Here is a 22,684-nt window from a genome sequence, read left to right as displayed (position 1 = left end):
ACCTTCGCACTGGCCTGCCTGCCGCGCCCCGCCTAGGGAAGGGGCTGAGGTGTGTGTTTATTAGGGGAGGGAGTGTGGTGAGTATTAACAGTAGAAGGCTTCACCTGATTCAGGTGCTGTCCATTGGCCGCTGAAACCTCTGAGAAGATTTAATTAGCAACTGGATTAAGGATTAAGGCCTGAGACCGTCTGCGAGCTCAGCTGGTGAATCCCTGGAACAGCACGGTGGGGGCACCGGGCACGTTTCAAGGCTGTAAGTACATTGTAAAGTTACTGAGGGCTGCAAATGCAAGGATGTTAGAGCTCAAAACTATATTTAAATTGTTTTGGGAGGATTAATAACATCCTGTAAGTTTAAGAGCTCAAGTAGTACAACGTGTGGTAATAAAGTATATGATAATGACCAGATTAAAATGACAGACTAGATATATTGCTAGATTGCAGTGACGTAAAAATGTTAAAACAGGCCCTTGAGAATAGAAGGTGAGTTCTTTATTCTTTGAATAATAAAATTCACACACAGATGCTTTTTAAGCTTTTGCATTTGCCTGTTTTTTTGCAAACATCCAGGTAGCTTAGTTATCTACATGTTGCCTGACGTACATAAGAGGAAAGAATGAGGATGTTACATTGAGATGTCTGTATAAATGTGGAACTTGGGTGTTTTGATGAATAGCTAGCTATTTATCCAGGTGTAGAGGTAATTGACACTCATAGTGATCATATAACCAGGTTTAGGTACATGGAATTACTTAAAACTATAAAGATTATGACTGCTGCTATGACACATCACATGGATAACCAGTTTGATTTTATTTGTAATTCATGGTCCTGACTATGTAAAACTTTGTATGTACTCAGCATTACTCAAATGTTTAACTTCATTGTTTTTAGCAAGAACGTTTTAAATTATAGTATCTAGAGGTAAAAGGCCACTGAACTAGCCCACACTAGACAGAAGAAAGAAATAAATGATATTGCATATGTAATCTTGATTGGACTGTTGATGCAAACTGGCACGGTGGTTGTTGGACCAGCTGTGCACATCCCAGGCATCGGGTTAGAGTGTTCCAGTCACAGCTGAGCAGGAGCTCCTCTGGTGAGAAGAGTCACAGAAAATGTCGTGTATCATGGGTATCCGCACTTGGTACGCAGTGAGAGCAGACTTGCTCTGTATTTGCTGCAGTTTTCAGTGTATGTGCCAGAGTAGTAGCTGAGGGCTCCTAACTTCTTAAGAAACTTGAAAAGTTGCTTCCCTGTACTTAGAATGCAGGTTGTTTCCTCTCTATAATACTGTTCCCTGTGCATATGGGGAGTAGAATAATGTAGGGTGCACTTCCTAAAAATGCATTTTTCCTGATTTTTTTATCATGTGGTCTTCATAATATCTGTCTGTTCAGGTTATTCTCATTTCTCTATTGGCTTTTTTTTTGGATAATGTGATTATTTTTCAGTCGCTTGTTTTTACTTCATGTGTTTTAATACTTCACTCTTTAATTTCTAATAGTTTTCAATGCCAGAAGAACAAGGTCAAACTATAATGGCAGTTGATGAACTTCAAGCCATAATACAAAGATGCGTAAGTAGTTTTCTTTCTGTAAAAGTAACAAGCATAAGCAGCATGCGTTTCTCTTCATATATTGTACTTAAAACCAAAATGACCCCAAAACACAAGACAGTTGTTAGCAGAACTCCTCACTGGGCAGCTAAGTTCAGCCTCCACGTTTCATTGACTTTTCTGTGGTGCGTATCCCAAGATGCTTGATAACTTCTGCTTCTTGGAGAAAGAAGTGATCTTGTACTCAACAGTACCTGTCTGAAGTAACAAAACCCTTCCAGGTTGTTGTAGAAAATACATCTTCCAAACAACATGCTGTAGTCTAGACCTAGAAAGTGCTACTGGAATACTGCTTTGTCTTCTGTAGTAGCTCTTGGTAGCTTTTTTAATATGTGAAAGATGTTATATAAGAAAAGACAAGTTACGATGACACTGCATTTAATTTTGAAATGAAAGCTTGGATTTTCTTATTTTTTTATTTGGCTTTTATAAGTATGGAGTTAAACATGCGTATCTTCTTTCTAGCAAATTCTGGAAGAAGCTGATTTCAAAGGAGAAGATTTTAATCTGTTTCAGGTAGCAGGTCAGAAATGTTTAGAAGATGGGTATGCAGCTCAGTTATTAGAAGTAATTCAAAATGAGAAAAATAAGGTGAGTTTAAGTTTGTACTGTATATTAGTTGTGCACTGACACACTGTTAAATAGATAAAACTGCTTATTAAAAAGAGAACACTGTGGAGCAAGGCTGTACATATGAATAGTTAATAAGTTGCTCTGTGTTAAGTGCACATTTTTGTGTAACTTCAGGTAGCTCACAGAAACAAAGTCATGATAGTCTTAACAAAACCATTAATAACTTTCAGTGAGTTAAGCAAAGAAAAAAGAGAGGACAAAAGCATAATTAAGAGAAAGTGACAGTGTCCCTCTTTTGCAGGACAGGATTTCCGATGGTGTACTGGGTCTGGCTGGCATGGAGTTGATTTTCTTCATGGCAGCCTGTATGGTGTTGTGTTTTAGATTTGTAACCAAAACAGTGTTGATAACAGAACTAGAAAACTATACAAAATATGCAGCTGTGTTTATAGGTATGGGGAGAGCATACAATGTATGTCAAGTACAGAACTTTATGGTAATAGATGTTAAATTTTCAATAACATTATTATGGTGTTGGTTACAACCAGGACATTGACCTGTTGTCTTTTTTGGCCTTCATATGTACAGTCTTTCTGGGTTTAGAAGATGTCCAGTTTTGGTTTATTGTCTGAAAATCTGGTTTTTAGGTTATCATCAAGAATATGGGTTGGAATCTCATCTCTCCTCTTGTTAGATGTATTTTCATGTATAAACAGGAAGATGATAAGCGAGAACACTGCCTGAAGATACTAGATCATTTGGCACAGGTACGTTTTTGAACTACATGGTTATAATACAGTAATTGTAGGGAAGGGAGAAGTCCTATTTTTTCCTCTGATTTCCAAAGAAAACAAGGCATGAATACTTCTGAGTTCTTCTGTCCATTTCCCATAACTTTTAAACTCATGGGCCAGTTTCATCTGAAGTAGACACAGGCTTAGCGTTCTCAGAGATAATTAACTTCTTACAAATCTTACGAAATTAGTAACTGGGCAAAACAAAGAGACATAGCGTTACCCAGAAGAAAAAGGCAGATAGAACTCATAAAGTTTTTGATAGCCAGCTGCTGCAGTCAGAGCAGCCACAGCTATACTGCCTCTTGTCTACTGCAGATACAGTATGACAATGAGTACCTGATGATTCTGGTGGAGTAGTAAGGGAAAAAAGTTTTAATCTCTAGAAAACTAGTTCCCTTTCTTTCATGTACTTAAAAAACAACTTGCAAACTCTATAGCTTGAGTTAAATTCACACTGAAGTTTTTCTTTTCTCTCTACTCCTTATTTTGCTAAGGTCCTGTGAGGTTTTCATAGGCCATAGAAGTCCAGTTTAGTGTCATTATTTGTTATTATATGTCTTCAGCTCATATGAAAGTGTACACACATATCACTCCATAGAAGATGTTAATTGTAGGGAAGTGCTTATTGTTTCATATTTGTTTTCTTAAAGATAACGTTGGATGTTCAGATCTGCTTTCTTGACATTCAGGAACTTATGTATTGAAGTTTGCTTGTGATGAATTTTTTAGCTTATGACGGTGGTGATTAAAAAATATGCGTTGTTCCTCTCCTGCAGCTATGCAATCCAAAGGAACTTTTTTTGGGTTTACTTGAGCAGATTGAGCAGACCTCTGGAGAGCAGGTGTGCCAAACTGTCATGTTATTGCTTCAGCCTTTGCAGACAGGTAAGATGCACTTTCTCATGTGATTTCTGAATTAAATTATTTTCTCATTTATTTGTCAAATTAGTTTAGCCTTTGCTGGCGTAGTTTCAGACTATGTCTGTCCTGACAGGCTTTACAGTCTATTATATTCTGCAAAATAACACCAGGTGTAATTGTCAGGCTTATATTGGCCTGTTAGAAAAACATTTTAGGTGGGATTAATAGCTTCAGTTGAAAAAGCTATTTTTCATCATTTACAAGTAGATGGTCCTGTAACAGTTGTATTTAGAGGTGTAAACCATTCATACTGTTGTTACAGAAATAGAGAATTACATGGATTTGTGAAATTCTTCTTCATTTAACTTTTAAAACATACAATTCCATATTTTCATGCTATAAAACTTTTATTTCAGATTGAAGCAGGTTGAAATATTTGATTGAGGGGGAGGAAGCATTCTTCTGGCTTATATGCAAAAACTAAAAATGTTGGGTTTGGACACCCACTAAGTAGGTAACAAGTAGTAGTTTCTGTTTTGATACGTGAGATGAAATCAAGTGTCTTGTATCAAGTTTAAGTCTGATTGTAGCAGTCTCTGAGATGCGTTATTGAATTATGTTAAAATTTAACAAGAGAAGTGTTTTTGTAATTAGAAGTATGTGGGTTTTAGGATAGCCAGTCTGCAGTCAGCCTGCGCTGAGTGCGGTTTAAGCGGGGAGCCACTTGTGCTAGTTCCACAGTCTGGGAGCCCCTGTGTTGGTTCTGCTGTAGAGTATAGAACAGTTCTGAGCTGTTCAGGTAGAGTCAGATCTCGGCAGAAAGGTTGGGCCATTGCCTCTGGTTTTGCCAAGCACAGAAGGACTCAAGCAATAAAGCAAGAATAAATCAGTTTTCCAGATCAGATAAATGAATATTATTTCACTTAGACTAGTTCTAGAAAGATTTTTTTTTTCTTCCAATACTCCTGACAGTGCTACAGAGAAAGGAAATGCATGCCTGCTTTCATATTTGCCATTCTCAAATATATGGGAATATAAAAATATAAAAACAGCATATTAAACTAGCTGATGATGTTTAGTCTTGCTGGATTTGCTTATGTGACTTCAGATATCAGTCCCTCTCCTTCCCTGAAACTAAAGGCTTTCTTATGTAGTCACATTGTTTTTCTTCATGTTTTCCTCTACTGAGTAAGTAATAACTTAATGTCTCAAAATGTTTTTTCCTCTCTCTCTTTCTCTCTCTTTTTTCCCCTTTCACCCAGTGCTTTTGAAACTTCAGAACAAGAAGGCCTACTCAGTGGGTTTATCTTTGGCCATGATTATGAATCAGCTTACTCCCTTACCTGTTCCTTATACAAAACAACAAATACAAGAAGATAAACTTGGTCTCTGTCAATGCTGTAATGCAGTGGTGGAGTTTGCTAAACCTTTTGTGAATGAAGTCGTTAAAAACATGGAAAAGTCATCAGAATACAATGACATGGAGCTGAAAGAAGAATTATTAAAATTGTGAGTGTTTTATCTTAGTGTAATGTATTCCTATAACTTAACAAAATGAACAGTAGGCATATATTACACAGGCAGTAAATAAATCATCTTACTAGTGTTTTATAATGCTGTCAACTTGTATTAACTAATGTGGTATTTTGAAAAAGAAAAACCCTAAATATGCCTTACATATTCATGAACTGAGAGAAGAAAGGTAAAAATAATTTTTTGGGTTGGGTTCTTTTTTTTTTAGAACAGGGAAATGGTAAAGAAATACTAGTCTCTGTTCTGTGAAGCTGTTTTGGTATTCTGCTTCTCCTCACATTTACAGCAGTGAGGATAATCATATTCTGGAGGTGAAGTATAATGAATGCTTCTACAGGAGATGTTCTTTTCTCTTTTTTTATTCTCCTTGGAATATCAGGAGCAGCAGCTAATATGAGTATAGACTTTATTCTTGGTCATCAGTGACACCATTATAGTCTGTATTTGTGACCTTATTGATGATTTAGTTTCACCCCTTTTTATTTCAGCTGTATGAAAAGCCTGAAATACCCATTATTGACAGCTCAGCTTGAGCAACTTGAAGGCATTGAAGAACATCCCTTTCGGCATTTTGCAACTGAAATTATAGTAAGTGCAGTCAAAATTTGGATTTGCAAAACCAGTGGTCTAGTTCAGAATTACATGTAATTCGTTCTAGAGCTCATTTTGGTTCCTTTGTTGGTTAGTGGGATGACTTAGAATCATAGACTCCTAGAATGCTTTGGGTTGGAAGGGACCTTTAGGGATCATCCAGCCCAACCCCTGCAGCGAGCAGGGACAGCTTTAACCAGAGCAGGGTGCTCAGAGCCCCGTCCAACCTGGCCTGGGATGTTTCCAGGGATGGGGCCTCCACCGCCTCTCTGGGCAACCTGGGCCACTGCCTCACCACCCTCATTGTGAAAAATTTCTTCCTTATATCCAGTCTAAATCTGTTCTTCTTTAGTTTAAATCCATTACTCCTTGTCCTGTCACAATAGGCCTGGCTAAAAAGATTCTCCCCATCTTTCCTGTAGGCCCCCTTTCAGTACTGGAAGGTTGCAATAAGGTCTCCCCGCAGCCTGCTCGTCTCTAGGCTGAAAAACCCCAAGGTCCTTACTGGGCCTTGTAGGATAATGCAGGTAGATGAAGGTCTAGAACAGTTCCAGGTCCCATCTCTGGAAATTACAAATCTTGCAGACACAGTTTTGCTGCTTATAAACCAGTTTTGACTGCTCTCTGAATCAGCAGCTGCTCCTGTGCTGTAACTGGTTCTTTTTCTTGGTGATGTATGAATTTATTAGAGTATCTAAAGGATCGTCTTTGCTGCAGTATTACATCAAGGCAAAATCTACGTGTTACCTTTAATCCAAGTGTTGCACAGAGAGAAATCTCCAATGTGCCTAGTGCAGTGCCAGCTGAATATTAAAGAATATAGATTGATGCTTGACTGCTGCTGATGCTATAGCTGGAAGTTCAGTGGGAACGTGTCCACTCGATGATACCAATGCAGTTACTCTGGTTTTGAATGTTTTATGTAGCAGCTGTGTTTTATTAGAGCAAGATTATTGTGGGTATAGATAATTGTTTTTAAATTTGCAGCAAAACCAAGCCTTATAAGGAGATAGTCAGGTACAGTCCATGTGTGTGTTGGAACACACAATACGTGTATGTTTTCAGAAATAGGACTAGGTGTGATTAGTAAGGTTACAGCAAGTAGAGCTGTGCTTTGTTCATGTTTTCAATGTGGTAAAGAGTATTTCTGCTCTTGCACACATCCATATGTAGTGGCTTGACCCTAGCTGGCAGCGAAGCCCCCACCCAGTCACTCACTTAGCCCCCCTCCTCCTCCAGCGGAATGGGGAAGAGAATCTGAAGGGCAAAAGCAAGAAAAACTCCTGGGTTGAAAAAGACAATTTAAGGCAAAGAAAAAAGCCCAAGTGATGCAATGGCAGTCACTCATCATCTACCAGCAGACTGATGCCCAGCCAGTCTCTGAACAACAGTTAATCTGAAAAATACCACCTCCCTGCCTTGCAGTTTGTTGCTGAGCGTGCTGTTACATGGTATGGAATATCTCTTTGATCAGTTCGGGTCAGCTGTCCTGGCTGTGTCCTCCCAGCTTCTCGCCCACCCTCTGCCTGCTCGCTGAGGGGCAGAGTAAGAAACAGAAGGCCTTAACGCTGTGCAACCACTGTTCAGCAACAGCTGAAACACTGGTGTTACCAGCATTGTTTTGGTCACAAATCTAAAACACAGCACTGTACGGGCTGCCATGAAGAAAATCAACTCCATGCCAGCCAGACCCACTACACCAAATTTAAAATATTTGTAAATACCAGTTGTCTCTAATTTTCAAATGCGTCTTTCTACAGTGATTTGTGTTGGGCTGATGAAATAAAGGAACCTTCTTGACAACCAGGTGCTGGATTATTTTATAACAGTTTAGTCAGAAGCAGGCTGGTAAATCTTGTAATGAAATACAAGGTTGGAAAATATTCCCAGTAGTAAGTGGGGTCTTCCCTCAGGATAGCCAATGGCCTGCTAATTGGGTAACACCGAATAGACAGTAACAGCTCATTTGTATCAAGATTGCAGCTAATGTCTTTGACTCTTACAAGCTGACTTTTTTAGATGTATAGGAGAACAGAGCGTTACATGACTATTAACTGGTTATTAATATTTACTGTTAACAAAAATACAATTCTGGTTTTGATAACCTGCCATTACAATTCTTTTCTGTAAGCTGTTTTATTAACCATGGATACACTTGTTTCTCCTGTTAACATCAACTGTGTTAAAGAATAGTTACGTTTGAGCTTTGGACTTTGTTCTACCTTGTTATCCCTGGTTAGAGAAGGAAAATTCACGTGTTCAATACAGAAAGACAAAAGTCAAAGAATGCTTGGAGCTGTGTAAGAGGGAAATGGAAGTTCCAGAGAAGGTAGAGTGGGGGTGAAGCTGGCTGAGGGACAGAGGAAACCCAGCTATTGGAGGAAGATGGATGAACTGGCTGTGAACTATGAACTAGGGAGTCAGAAGACAGACAGCTTTTTGTATGACACGGGGAGGAATTAGTCCTAGAAGAGCAGAGAACCTGGGTCAGGGTGTCGTTTTGGGGGAGGGAATGACACACTAAGACTTGATGAGTTTCAAAGGAAGACTTGGAGCCAGCTGGGGTGAGGAAAGCACATGAAATATACTGTATGTAAGTGTGCACAAATGTGCACGCATGCAGAGGAAGTCTGGAAGTTTCCATGTGATGCAACTCTGTTTCTTCTCCAACTTGTGTTTAAAAATCTAAGCATTTTTGCACACACAATCCTATATCCAAATGTTAAGATTGTAAAGTGAAGCACACTAAGCAGTTAGCAAAACTTTTGGTTGTTTTTCAACCATAATTAGGTTTTTCTATCACGATCACATCCATTTTTTTCCACAGCATGTCTCAGCATAGGATGGAACTGCTGTGTGGGTCAGTCAGGGTTGTGCAATGAAAGACAATCTTGTCTCTGAGACCTTTACTTCATTTATTGCAGGACTTTAGGGTGTGCGGTGAAGGAGGCAGGGATTACCAGAAGATGATCTCATGGTTAAGAGAAGGGCGCTCTGAAAATCTGGCTTTTTATCCTGCCTCTCCTGTTGGGCACAGTCTGAATGTTCTTTATGCTAATTAATTACCTTTTCCTCATTTTCTCAAGAAATTCACTTCTGTTTGTGGAATTGGGTAATGAGAGCTGCAGCTAAGGTCAGTAGTAGCTTTGACTATATGACATCTTGTGTAATCCTAATTTTCGAAAATGTGAGATCCCAGATGTTCAGTTTGGATGACCCTGGAATAGTGAGTTAACCTTGTTCTTGCTGTTTCTTCACAATATGTACGACAGCAGTTAGATTACCTCCAAATCCACATGAATGTGTGTTGCGGGGGGAAAAAAGCACGCTACTATTTCTGAAGTACTTGGGTGTCCGTGTTGTGCATCACTGGAAAGAAAGGCCATACAGAGTGATTCTAACTTCAAAGCAGGGCTTGGCTTTAGCAGATAAACATATTGTCGCGTATTGATTAGTGAGTAGAAAAGAAAATACTGAGTATTCTGTGATCTGAAAGACATGGGTCCTGTGGCATAATGTGATCATGAAGCTATCATTATTTGTAGCATTGTGGATAAAGAAGGCAAACTAAGGTTTTGCAGGGTGACTTTATTTTGTCTTTTGCTAACTTTTGAGTGCCTGACTTTGCTATCTTAGTAATATTATTCTAACTAGTTTTTTTCCTGCAGGGTCTTTTTTGTGTATGTGTATATATCAAAAATACTCACAAATATTTATATTAATTTATACATAGGCTATGTAGGAGAATTTACTGTAAATACAGTTAAAGCTTTGAAACTTAGTTGGTATACAGGTCTTTTAAAGGCAACTATAGGCAATCTATCTTCCTTTTCTAGGACATTTTGTGGGATATAAGAGAATTGATACCATTAGTGTTTTTACATCGTAAAGGCAAAAGTCCACACTGGGAGAATCAGGAGTTTGCAGACATAGAGCAAAAGAATTCTGCAGATTCTTTGGCATGTCTGTCATACTTGATGTTTGTTCAGCATTTTGGTATTGATTGCTTTCCAGTGGTGTTCAGGTAAGAACTATTCTTCCTCACTTATTGTAAGTCTGTACTTTGAAGATTCTTTCTGAGCAGAAGAAAACTTTTTATTTGTGAATAGTTATGAATGAAAACTCTGTATTTCACTAGTATTTGTTTTATGTCAACCTTTATGCATTTATATTTTAGGTAGCTTATATTATATACATAAGAACATACTCCACTCCTGCAGAGTACTCTATTATGGTTTAATTTTAGATGAGCTGTCCTTTTAAAGAAACTGGTAGGATTAGTCACATGCTGAAAATGAACATGCATTAAATTTTCAATTGCATACTTATAGACAGTTTCCACGTAAGAGTAATTAACAGCGATTTGACTTACTATTTTGTGTCTATTTCAAAATTCTTAATTTTATAAAGGTATTTTTATAAATTTTTCAAGACAGACTAATCCTGTCAAATAGATTAACTATGTGCAAATGCATATGGTTTATGCAGCTTAATGTAAACCTAATTTTTCTCTTCTAGTCCATCGTACCTTCTGCAATGCAACATGACACATATTGAAGTGCTACTGAAAAGGTAGGGTTTATGGTGTTTGGAGTCCTAGATAGTGGGTGTGATCTTTTATAGTTACTCATAGAATGAAATTTCGAATATACCAGGTAAGTTCAGTGGAGGTTTTTAAACATGAGAGTTAAAATGGCAAGTTCCACAACAAGATGGCTTCTTTTGCTAAGAAGTGTAAAAAGTTGTCTAAAACATTGATCTATTGTTTTCAGCTTGTATTGTGATACCATTTTTCGAAACTTTATTCTGAAAATGCAAAGTTAAGGTCTTTTAAACACATGCAGAATAATTAGAGTGTATATTTACTTGTAATTCTGTAACAATGAGTTTACTACTAGAGAAGACTATCGTGATAGTATTTATTTTAATGTATTCCGATAGGATAAGCAGTCTGATTAAAGGTCAGCCTTTCTAAAGGAAACCAGACTTTGCTATATATTGTGATTATTTCTCCTTCCATAAGCAGCTGTATTGACCAAATAGTTTCTAGCACTGCTATAGAAGGCAAGTTTCCCATTATGACTGCTTACAATTTCCTGGTAAAATTTAAACAAAACTTCGTGGTCTTTTCAGTTTAGGATCTGCTGTGTTTTTCTTAGGCTTGCAGAACTATGCAAATGCAATCATCTGGGAAAAGTTTCATTTTCTTTGTTAATCAGTGTCTTGATACCTGTGAGATAGGAGATGCTACTTTTGAGCATTTACAAATATTGAGGGGGGGAAAAAAAGTCATTTTTGACCCTGAAGAGAGGAGTCTAATTTTCAACTTTTCATCAGCCAGTTTATCCTAAAAATCTTTGAGAGGTATAGTGAAGATAGTATATTTAGAAAGTAGAATGCAAATTGTTGAGGGACAAGCTGGTTTTGATCTCTGTTCTACTATTTCTTCTGAAATATCAAGAGTGTCTTTTTAATTAACAACTTAAATTTGATAATGTTTCTTTTTTTTCCTAGAACAGAAGAATCTATGTTATCTAAAGGACTTGTAAGTTTTCTTTTAATCAAATTTTCATTGTTAGAATGTTTTTTTTTTTCCAGTTTTCTTCAGTCTTACAAACACACTTACTGAACTTTACACACATGCATAAATGTTTAAATTGCTATTATTACCTACATTTGTAGCTCCTAGGAACTTTGGATATGCGAATGAGCATTTATAGTGAAGGCGTTTTTAACCATGAAATAAATGTTAAGCGTGTAGATTAATGTCTTATATGTGTGCAAAATGTTGGCAGCTTGTTTTTTTTTCCCCCACCTGCAGGATCTGTTTGAGAGCTGTTTATTGAGAATGGAAGATAATAGCCTTCTCCATCAGTATTTAGAATTCAGAGATTTTATTAACGTACCTCAGGTAATAAGAAGCAATGTACAGAAGTCTTTAAAGTTGGATTATAAATAATGTCTAGCTGTCTTCTAGGTGTTTGAGAGAGGACATACTATATACAACCTTTATACACTTGCATCATTAAATTGAAACCTTCAGTGTCTTGCTATACAGAATTGATTGTCTTTTCTACCCACTGCAGTATGAAGTTTCAGTGACAATTAAAATATACTTTGTGTATGTACAGGCCACTGAGGCAGGTGGGCACTGATTTTAGCTGAAGGATGATGCTTGCTCATTTTTGCCTCTTTCTTTCAAATCTGCTGAATAGTAGTCCTCTGTATCAGCCCTGGGATTTCAACCACTGAGGCTAATGTGAATTTCTTTTGAGAATCTTCTCATAGGCATGGTTTTATGGGCTGTGGGGTTTTGGTTTTTTGTTTCTTTTGTTTTTTTAATGTCTTGAGTAGATTTTAGTCAGTGTGATGTGATGTAATAATCTGTATGTAATTAGAAATTATGTTTTCTTTGTCCAACTGCAGGATTTGGTGAAAGTTATGACCCTTTGTCCCATAGAGCATCTGGTATGTAATGGAACCTACAGAATCAGTTAAGTGCTGAATTTATTTAATTAGAATTAATCTGATAACAGCTTTTTTTTTTTCTTCAGAGAAAGAAGAGTTTAAATATTTTGCAGTTGTTCATAGACAAGTTTGACGCAGAGGGAAAATATACATTATTCAGGTATGTATCCAAATTATTGTAGATTGTAATCAGCCTTACTGCAGCTTAATTGCATAGATACAATGATTTCTGACAGAGCTTCTATCTGGTAAACCATATTAATTTTATTATGTTAATTTTTGGTTAAATAATGAATTCCAATTGCCTGACATAAAATCAGCTGTCTTATGTAAGCTAAGATTACATAGTTGTCTTATTTTTCTGTGGTAAAACTCCCACTTAGTGAATAAGGCCATAATGTTGTCTAAGTTTTGAGCTAACTATATAGGCAGCTTTGAAGACATAATATCTTTTGTTTGTTTGAAGGTGTTTACTGAAGACAAGCAACCATGCTGGTGTGGAAGGATACATTATTAAAAATATAAAAGATCAGATTCACTTATCGTTAACGGTGAGGCTATTACCACTAAAAAACAAGTTGCTGTCTCAAAATTCTGTTGGTATTATGTTGAGAAAATGTACAGCTTAAGCTTCGAGTGATGCATTAAAAAAATACACTTTGAAAAGAAACATAAGATTGGGAAGTTATATAATTAAATATTAATTTGGCTTTTTTCTGCATATGTATTTTTATATTATAGTTTTTAAAATGTATTTTTTAATTGCACAATCTTACTGTATTTTTCTAAGAAGTTATTATTATCTTTTCTGTGCTTGAAAATACATGCTGCTTTCTTAAAGAGGAACTACTCGGTATTTTGTTTCATCCTCACAGTTCCTAATTTCTTGAATATAATTCAAATGCTACAGTCCAGACAGAATTACTAATTTTTTCTTGGTTTTTATGATGACAGTCAGCATTATGAGTGCTTCACAAATGTTAATTTCATCAGAAAGGGTTGAACTAGATCAGAGCCATTTAAATCTCGTATTTTATAATAATTATACTAGGATGTTGGAAAAATTAATTAAAAATAAATTATTAACTCTTTTTCCTCTTTTTTTTTTTTTTTTTTTTAATTGCTTAGGGCCTTTTCCAAACAAATTTTATTCTCAAGGATACTGCCTTTTGTCAAATAGGACAATATAGTAAATTTATGCATATTTTATGCTAGCATAATTATGTTAGAAAACAGTGAATTACTATTTATTAGATCATAGCCTGTCCTGTATATTGAATCAGCAGGGGCAAAGAAGATGATAATGTGAAAACTGTTCCTAAGGGGGCTTGCACTAGAATCGAATAAGTAAAAGTATATTCTGAAATTTCCTTACAAATTAATTTTTTGACTATGCAGCTTCAGAATTCGCTTAATACATTTCTTCCGTGTAGGCTGTCAAAAAGACAAATTATTTTAAAATTCATCATATGAATTTGAATATTCTAGGTACATTGCAAGGAATTCTGCTATAGACATAAGGATAAAAATTTCCTAGTGCTGTCCATTAATTTCATCTTAGTTTTTGTGCCCAGTTAGTCTTAATCTTTCCAGGACCCTCATCTGATCTGACTTAACAGGCAGCTACCCTTCTCATCTACTCACCTAATCTCAGTTTCCCTTCCCTGCCATTTCTGGCTTTGTCCAGGTTTCCTCTCTTGTCCAGCTTTTGCCCTGCGTATGATACCTCTTCCCCCAGCCTTCCCCACCTTTACCTAAGGTAAGGACTTTGCCAGCATGGGATCTTTGCACCAACTCCCTGCTCCCAGCTTCATTGTACTGACATGGAATAGCCTTTTGAAGAGGCTGCGGAACTTTCAGAGAGAAGCGTGCTCGCTTGCTCTTTGGGAATGATGGGCGCACCCTTAAGTTAGCACCAGCGCAGGGAGGCTCAACTGTCCTCATCGAGGAAGGAATTTTCAGTGGTGTTAGCTGCAAGGCTTTAAAAAACTTTGCTAAGCAAATGAGAGAGGTAGTTTTTTGTTGTTTTGCCCATCCTCAGTTCATAATTTGTTGTAAATTAGGGGAATTTTTGTGAAAATTGCAAGTGGTCTGTCTGTGATGCAGAAGGCATCAAAATAAGTACATTGTGTCACCTCAAAACCTAGTGCTCTCCATTTTATGCTTAAATGATTCTCCCCTCTGTCCTCTCCCTCCTCCCTCTCTCAAAAGAAAGTAACCGAATGTCCGTCCTCCATCAAAGAGCCATAGAGGGTGAAGGTGTACTTTACTTGCAAGCATTGCTAGGAGTTGTGGGTTTAGAAATATGCAGAGAAAACTTAGAACACCTGATCATCTTTAAAAAAACCAAACAAACCAACCTGTGACACTAGTATTATGAAATGAATGGAGTCTCTGGTAAAGAGAGTTAATTGTTCCATACCTCAGTATAAAAAAAGAGACTGCCTAGTACAATTTGCTAAGTTTATGTAAACAAATACTAATTATATAGATGGTGGTGTCGTGAAGAGGTGGAGAATCTATTCTGATGAAACTGAAAAGAACAGCTTGGCCTGAAGAGACAAAGTAGGGAGGGTTATGAAGACTAGCTTGTATACTTCAATCACAGGTAGTAATTAGAAAATACTGCTTCCAGTGTCTAATTTTTTTTTTTTTCTTTTCTGTTTTCTCAAAATTGTTGTTAAATTATTTAAAATTTCTTTAAGATATCTTTAAAGTTAAAATTTTGCACTCAGGTAAACTTTCTGTATCTTTTTTTCAGAAGGCATGTGACAACATTTGGTTTACAGGACATCACCTGATCTCCCTTCTAGATTTACTGCTTTTGCTTCCAGAAGGCGCTGAGACGGATCTTCTGCAAAACTCAGATAGGTGAGCTGTAAGCACATTTAGAGGCTTTTCTCCTTTTTTTTTTAATCATTTAGAAAGACTTCAAACTACCTTACTACAACGGGAGGTATGCTGTCATGTAATTAATGAGGTGACAGCATCATTGTATTTTAAACTAGAACTGGAAATAATGGCTTATTTCAACCATCCTTTCAGCTAACTCTGTACAGAAGAATGTCACAATGCTATTACACTGATTTTAACAATAAGAAAGAAATTCCTCCTTCATTCCCTGAGGATATAAGGCCTCAGATGTCAAATTACAGAACTAATTGGGAAAGCATTATTTCTTCAGGACTGTATGGTTTGTCAGCTTTCTGCAGAAGCAATTGGAGGAAAAAAGTGTGGTATGTTGTCTTATGTGACACAGGGGAATAGCAATTACCAGGTACAAGTTACAGCACACAGCCTTTTTGAGGCTGTTTCACAGATTGCTGCTGGGAATTCACTGTCTCATGAGTGGGAATACAGAGCCACCTGAACAGCAAATACTTGCATTAAGTATTATAAAAATAACTGAAAGTGTCTCTGAAAATCTCCTGTATAGGACAAGTCTCTTCCTATATGATGAGTAAAGGTTGGGCTCCTAAGTCAGTAGGGTGATAGTGTCCAGATGGACGTGTCACTACTTAAAAACCCAGATGTGTGATCGGTAATTGTGCTGTTCATCTGGAAAAGGCAATAAATGGTTTCTGCTAAAAAGTATGGTAAGACAAAAGCGAAAAGCATATTTTTAAGCAGCACTTAAAAGTAAAAACTCAATACAGTAATTAAAGAAAACTGTCACACTGGTTTCATATCAATTTTGGATCACCAGTGATGCATACTACAACTTCTATAACAACGTTCTATCTCTTTAGGGAACTCTTTCCCTCACAATTACCAGCCCTCTCCAATCTGCTGACGGTTTTAATCTTACTTGCGAAGTGTCAACTGTTTTGACATGGACGTTACTGCGTGCTGGTGCTCTGGACTTAAGCTATATTGCTCAACAGATGAGTGGTTGCATTTTGTACAAGTGGATATTTTTAGGATGTCTGGCTAATGGACAATTATTATCCCTGTAACATAAATCTGTGTTCTAAATAATAGTGTATTTTTAATTCACAGGATTATGGCATCGCTAAATCTATTAAGATACTTAATCCTTAAGGATTGTGAAAGTGATAATCAAGTAAGTACTAAGTGATTTGAAAATGATTGATTAGCTAAGGGCTGAGAGCTGGATTCATGTGAACACTGTTACCCTTGATTCAAAACCGTGTTTTTTGCATTTTTCTTTGCAATGGTCAGTAACCCAGAAGTGATGTTTTTATTAACTACATTAGGAGATATGTGATATGTTTATTTTATTCTGATGAAATTTGATTGCATTCGTACTTAACTGTTACTGTAAACATGCTAAACCTTTTACTCTGCCTGATGAACTGTGGTCTATGTCCATAGTTTTAGAGCGTGTCACCATAAAATAATATCTCTATCAAGTATTCCATGAGAAAAAATATTTGTTCCTCTTGCTTATTTACTTGGTGGTATCCCCTCAAGCCTCCAAGTGGATTTGCAGTTCAAGAGATCCATTTCATTCATACTTTTTGTGCGATATGCTGAAGGTTAATAGCATGAAGGTTTCTCAGAAAGTATTTAATAATCATCTTTAAATAGTTTTTTAGCTGGGCAAAACAGTACTCTATATTTACAGCAGCTGTAATTGCTGCATGATAGGTACAGCTGCATGGTAGGTGCATGTTAAAAGCTTCTCTAGGTATTAGCATCAAACAGATTCTTGTCTGTAAGATCCATCTGCTGAAGTAACAAAAGGAATGGCCAGACCTATCCAGTTCTCTACTACGTTGCTTTACTGGATGCAGCCTAGAATATTTTATGCACAAAGGTAACTTGCCAGCCTAAACTGCCCCCCGCTGCAGTTTACCTATGGTTTTTTTATAGGTATACCTCTTTACCTTTATTTTGCCTGTGTGTGGATTCTTGAATGTAGGTATTTCAGAAACAACTCCGCATATTTAAACTTCGCAGTATAGTTAAAAAATTGAAACTGCCCTTAACGTATTTTACCCATATAATGTTATGCTACCTCAGTTTAAAGCAGGATTTTTTTAGCTTTAGTTGTAAACCCTACCTCTTTCTTCTCCATTTTGTTTAGCTCTTTTCTGTCTGAAGCAGTCAGCAACATTTGTTACCAGTAGATCAGTGCAAACTGTGTTTGTTATTCAACTGCCATGTGGCTTTTCAGCGTAGTATGTTATGCTGGATCTGCTGGTTTTGTGTACCATCAGTCCTGTCCACCTGCAGTTGATGGAAATGCGTTCCTGGATACTCGAGGGCAAACTTGTTTGAATTTCACAACTGGGTCAATATATGGATTCCGTATTCCAGCAGCTGATTTATAAGTGCTCTGACTTGCATTGTGTTGCTACAGCATTGTAGAGTCAATGGAAATAGTTGTGTTTAGTTTTCCCATTACAATCCACTACCAAATGGCTACTTATTCTAATAGTCAATGCAACTTCTGTTGACTCTTTCAAATCGTTGTGTTCCTCCAATGCATGCAGTTCAGTAGCTTTTTATCCACTCTATCACGTAGTAAACAAGTACTACCTGATCGAGTTGAAGCTGTCCCTGCTCATTGCAGGGGGGTCGGACTAGGTGTCCTTTAAAGGTCCCTTCCAACCCAAACTATTCTATGATCTCCTTAGTACTAAATGTTTTGATTTTTGCATTAAAATATTTGTTTAAATTAGTGACAGTTTAAAGAAAAATCGCTTTTCAGTTTTAAAGTACAGGAAAGCCTTTCCCTACTTGAATAAGCAATATCGTGCTCAGATGAATGTTCTAACAGCAGATAAGTATCCTAAGGTGTTTTGTTGTTCTCCCCCAGTTCCTTGACTTTCTTTATGATTTGGAGTAATAGACTTCAGCATATCATTTGCTGTTTTCTGAAATAAAAAAAAAATTCTTATCTCCTTTTAGAGCATTTTGAGATCTATGAATACAAGTTTTGTAAGTGCCTAATAATGTTATTAGTCTAAGTAGAAGAAGAATAATCTAGCTTGCACTGATGACCAAAGCTGTAATGAAAATGCATAGTAAAAATAGCTTTCAATTGGTGCATTTCTGGTTTACTATTTATGTAATTAGTTAGTATTGATAGACTAGATCCATTTCTCCGATTTATGGAGTGATTACTATTTAAGTGCTCATTATGGTCCACTCTGTTTCATGTAAATGTGTAGCTTTTGAGAGTATTCCTCTCATTATTATTGAAAATTTATACACAGTAGCACACAATTGCTGTAACAGTACTGTCTAGTACCTGGCATAAAGAATGTCCCTACAGTTTGAGGAGAAAATAGCATCACCTCTTCAGAAGTTTTCCCTTAAATTTAAGCTCTGCCAGTTCTTCTTGACTTCCTCCCTGTCTCCCTTCATATAGTGCAAGTGGGGCAGAAAGAAAATGCTTCCTTTCACGTCAGTTCAGATGTTTGGATTGCTGTGTAACAAGCAATTTTGTTAATAGAGTTTAAAAATCAGTATTTTTCTGGAAAGTCATTTCTTCATTTTTAGCCCCATTCTGGCGGAAGTAATTACCAGTTTTCTTTTTTGACCAGTTAACTTTGTGTCATTTAGCATTAAAATTTGGTGAATTTTCTGCTGTCATCAACAATACTATTTAACATTGAGAATTCTTATTTTTATCGTCCTTACTCTGCCCTTTGAGGATACTGCCTGAAGAAAGGAATGATATAAATGGCTCCTATATCTAAAGACACAAAGACTGCTTTATATTTGTTTCCTTCTACAGCAGTTTTGTAACTACAAGTTTATAAGCTGCCAAGGCAGAGTTGTTTTCCTCTTGTGCTGTGTAACGTTGACCAGCCTTGCTTTTGAGCATCTTTTCCTTGTATCTCTTGCTTCCTGAGTGCCATGGCTTTCATCCATGCCAAATTGGGGCGAAGTTCATGTGTCACTTTGGCTACTGTGCCTAAGGATGGGCTAGTAGCACATCCAGTAACACTCCTACAGTGCTTTTTAAACCGAATGTGATATAGGCAAGACCCTTAGGTATTTGGGGAGCGTGACATTTATCAGAGCTTTTGTTTGGCATCGCAATACAGTGTTATTTCGGGAACGTGAATTTAAATATTTGTGGCATTTTGTTGCTGAATTATCCTAGAGGAATCTACAACTGCTGTTTACTCACTGTAGAGATTCTAGTCTGAGAAAGTGGCTAGTACCCCCCCCTCCAATATATCAAGATCCTTTCAGCTTTGCTTACAAGAACAAGTTGAAAATGTGCATTTCTGTTGCTGTAGTTATCAGCATACTAAGTTTGCCGTCTCCCCCCGTTTTTTTTGACTGCTTCAGCCTCCAATTTTCAACAAATAATGTTGAAAATCCAAGAGAGAAGACCTTAAATGTCCATCGTGATGCTATTCATGCTTAAATGGATGAGTCTAAATTCTTTTTTTTCTTTTTCCTCCCAGCACAGAGTTCTACACGTTATAAAGACTAGTCCAAAAACTCGTGCTCAAAAACTTAGCATCGCAATGCTCCATTAAAACTAATTTGTAACCTTCTGTGTTCTGTCTGAATAGACTGGTGTATGGACCACACTTCCCAAGATTGAGCAGAATTTTTTAAAACCACTGCACGTAGGACTCAATATGTCAAAAGCGCACTATGAAGCAGAAATAAAGAATAAGAAAGAAAACAGAAGAGGTTAGTTGTTTTTTTTTTTTTCCTTCGCTTTTTTCACATTTAGAAACTTCAAAAATCCTTTGGAAACAAAGAATTGGTGAGTGCTGTATGGATAGTCTTTTATTTAACTGTTGACACTATTCCAAATTTCAGATAGTAATTCAGTAGTTGCTATGTTTGATATTAATAATTTTCATAATTGCTCAGAAAAATCTGAACTCGTTTCTCTCTCATCACATTTGTAAACCTTATGGAAGCCTGCTGGAAATGTCACATGAAGATCTTCAAAGCTTGTTCTGCATTTATACTTCTGATTTTAAGGTTAGATAGGAGCATCTAAGTCTCTCTGTGGATATATATAGCCCTTAGGTTTCATACTAGGTGTAGGGAGGTTAACAGGAGAAGAAATAATTCACACAGCAAATAGGTGCTCTCTTAAAGCCTGAAGGATTACATTCTGGGGTTGGGGGTTTTTTTTGGTTTTTTTTTTTTAATCTGACACACAGAATCAGATTCTGCTGTGGGTAAAGCAGACACATTTCACGGGGCATAAGAGCTATAGCTGCTTTAGGCCATCTCTGTGTATGTCAGAGCCTCTGTTCCCTTCTGGTCTCCAGTGTAATTAAGACAGCCCAAAGAAGTTGTTTCTGCTACCAAAAATGTCAGAATGGCTTTTTGCCCCTAGTCTTACCCTCTTTGTTGTTGTAAACTGTAGGAGGCAGAGAAGGGGAATTTTTCTGGAGGCAACCTGTGGATATCTTTCTAAAAGGTATCCTTTAAAATGAATTGGGAAGCTTTTTCTTTAGGTCCCTCTTACATTTTTCTAGCCTTTGACAAAGCATAAAGAGATTTGAGTTCAGGAGAGAGCATCTCACTCATAACAGTAAATGGTTTAGCCTTTTTCCCCAATGTATAATCTTTGTAAGCATTATGTTGAATTTCAAATATGTGGTCTGAATGTAAGAGTTTTCCCCCTCAGTTTTCAGACTTGTCCTTGTAGTTTTGCCTGCTGCAAGTAAGCTGCCTGAAACAGAGAAGCCTGCAGCCTTTTCTTGATAAAATAAGAATTTCATGTCTGGATTCATTAAGTCAAGCTAAAGAACTTTCTACTGTCTCTCTGGATGTGGAAATACTAAAAATGTATCAAAAAATGACCAGATTTAATTTTTTTTTTTCCTTTTCAGCAGCATTTTTAGCTATATAAAATTGTTTGGAGTTGCAGATAGTGCCTGTTTAGCAATGTAGTCATGCATGATATAGGAAGTGTGGAGATAGCATCCAGCTCGAACTGGCTTCCTCTTATGGTTCAGCACCTTCTGTCCTGTGTTTGGTCAATCCCTGAGTTTGTGGGTTTTAACAATTACTGTCTAGAAATGCTAATATATTAAATATTCTTTTCATTCTAAAAGTTACATGAAACAGCAGCCTGATCTCTGGTTGGTTATTTTCTTCTACAGAGGCACACAGTTCTAACACAGTTTGTTCTGTAACTGTTAGTGGGGAAAAGATGCCTGCCATGACTACTGAAATGCAGCTGCAGGTGGGTTTGCATTTCCTTCAAAGTTATTCAGAAGTATTGAAATTTTCAATCTGGAGACAAACGTACATATACAGTGGGCTAAAAAAAAATTCTTCTGATAAAAATAACATTAATCTCTTTTGTCGTTTCAGGTTTTACACTCGGCTCTCTTCACCTTTGATTTAATAGAAAGTGTTCTAGCTCGAGTAGAAGAACTCATTGAAGTGAAAATGAAAGCTGTAATAGATGAAAATAGTTAGGTCAGCTGACGTATTTAACATATTTCTTACAAGATCACTTTGACTTTAGTTGAACAGGAGACCACCAACCTTTAAAGAGCAGCAATTTAGAGTGGCCTCTAGAAGAACTGCAAATGCTGCTCTGCCTAAGTCTTGCTGCTATTCTTTTTTATTTTCTTTTGCTCTTGTTCTATGCGATTCACAGAGATAGCTTATTTACTAAAGTACTCCTCTTCAGAATTTGATGCTTTTTTTTAAGTTTAGAAACTAAAAAACAAGTGGGGAGGGTGTTGTCCTTATGCTGTGGCAAGGAGGTATGGCTGTGCGTTTATTTTTCTGTTAAGTTTCAAGATTTGTTAGACAACAGTTGCTGACTGGTGGTATGAATTACAAAGATTTTTATAAAGTGACTGGAGAACCATTAATTAAAAAGCACTGTTTAAGCACAAGGTATTTTTATTAGCACTTTTTAATGTTGACAAACAAGCTTCTCTATTTACAAACAGGACTGCAAGGTATAGCTAGATAATAGTAGAAACACTATGGCAAAGGAAGCCAGGTTTAAAGAAAAACACATCAACTTTGAGCCAAATAAGATGTTAAAACTTAGTAAGACAACAAGTAACACTTGTGTTTAAAACCCACAGTGTATAAGATTTCACGCATGCACCCCTTTATGCATGGGAAACCTATGTTTTGGAATTGTTTTGATCATCCTTATCTTTAATGATAAAGTTTTTCTTAAGATATATTAAATATTTTGGGAAATTTTTACAAACAAATGAGCTCACAAGTTCAGAATCAAGTTAAAAATAAGGCTGGCTTTTCCATAGTGCAGTTAAATCACTTTTTCCCCCCCCCCCCCCTTAGAATGCACAGT

At 36.8% G+C, this 22,684-nt stretch overlaps 1 protein-coding gene across 2 annotated transcripts; it reads left to right on the top strand.

Annotated features, from left to right (window-relative positions):
• The first annotated feature begins 221 nt into the window (after positions 1-221).
• GLMN (glomulin, FKBP associated protein) lies at positions 222-22,541 on the top strand. 2 transcript variants are annotated; one of them, XM_075710517.1, is made up of 19 exons: positions 222-253; positions 1,508-1,579; positions 2,084-2,209; positions 2,839-2,958; positions 3,765-3,873; positions 5,112-5,358; positions 5,871-5,970; positions 9,810-9,997; positions 10,492-10,545; positions 11,488-11,518; positions 11,795-11,884; positions 12,400-12,441; positions 12,528-12,601; positions 12,908-12,992; positions 15,206-15,312; positions 16,441-16,504; positions 19,944-20,067; positions 21,504-21,586; positions 21,718-22,541. In XM_075710517.1, exons 2-19 carry the CDS (start codon positions 1,514-1,516, stop codon positions 21,823-21,825), a joined length of 1,818 nt encoding a protein of 605 aa, XP_075566632.1. In that variant the 5' UTR covers positions 222-253; positions 1,508-1,513; the 3' UTR covers positions 21,826-22,541. The 2 variants fall into 2 exon arrangements, with proteins under 2 accessions (XP_075566632.1, XP_009481439.2); XM_009483164.2 differs by having other exon boundaries at positions 15,203-15,312.
• The last annotated feature ends 143 nt before the right edge of the window (positions 22,542-22,684 follow it).

Source organism: Pelecanus crispus, chromosome 5, assembly GCF_030463565.1.
Source record: "Pelecanus crispus isolate bPelCri1 chromosome 5, bPelCri1.pri, whole genome shotgun sequence".
NCBI lineage: Eukaryota > Metazoa > Chordata > Aves > Pelecaniformes > Pelecanidae > Pelecanus > Pelecanus crispus.
The sequence above is the reverse complement of the archived record's forward strand: the minus strand, read 5'-3'. Positions and strand labels throughout refer to the sequence as shown.

Bases quoted from the DNA above. Each gene is read 5' to 3' on its own strand.
- GLMN (XM_009483164.2), top strand. From the start codon at position 1,514: ATGCCAGAAGAACAAGGTCAAACTATAATGGCAGTTGATGAACTTCAA. The intron at 5,359-5,870 runs GTGAGTGTTTTA...TTTTTATTTCAG, and splicing joins AAAGAAGAATTATTAAAATT to CTGTATGAAAAGCCTGAAAT. The intron at 9,998-10,491 runs GTAAGAACTATT...TTTCTCTTCTAG, and splicing joins TGCTTTCCAGTGGTGTTCAG to TCCATCGTACCTTCTGCAAT.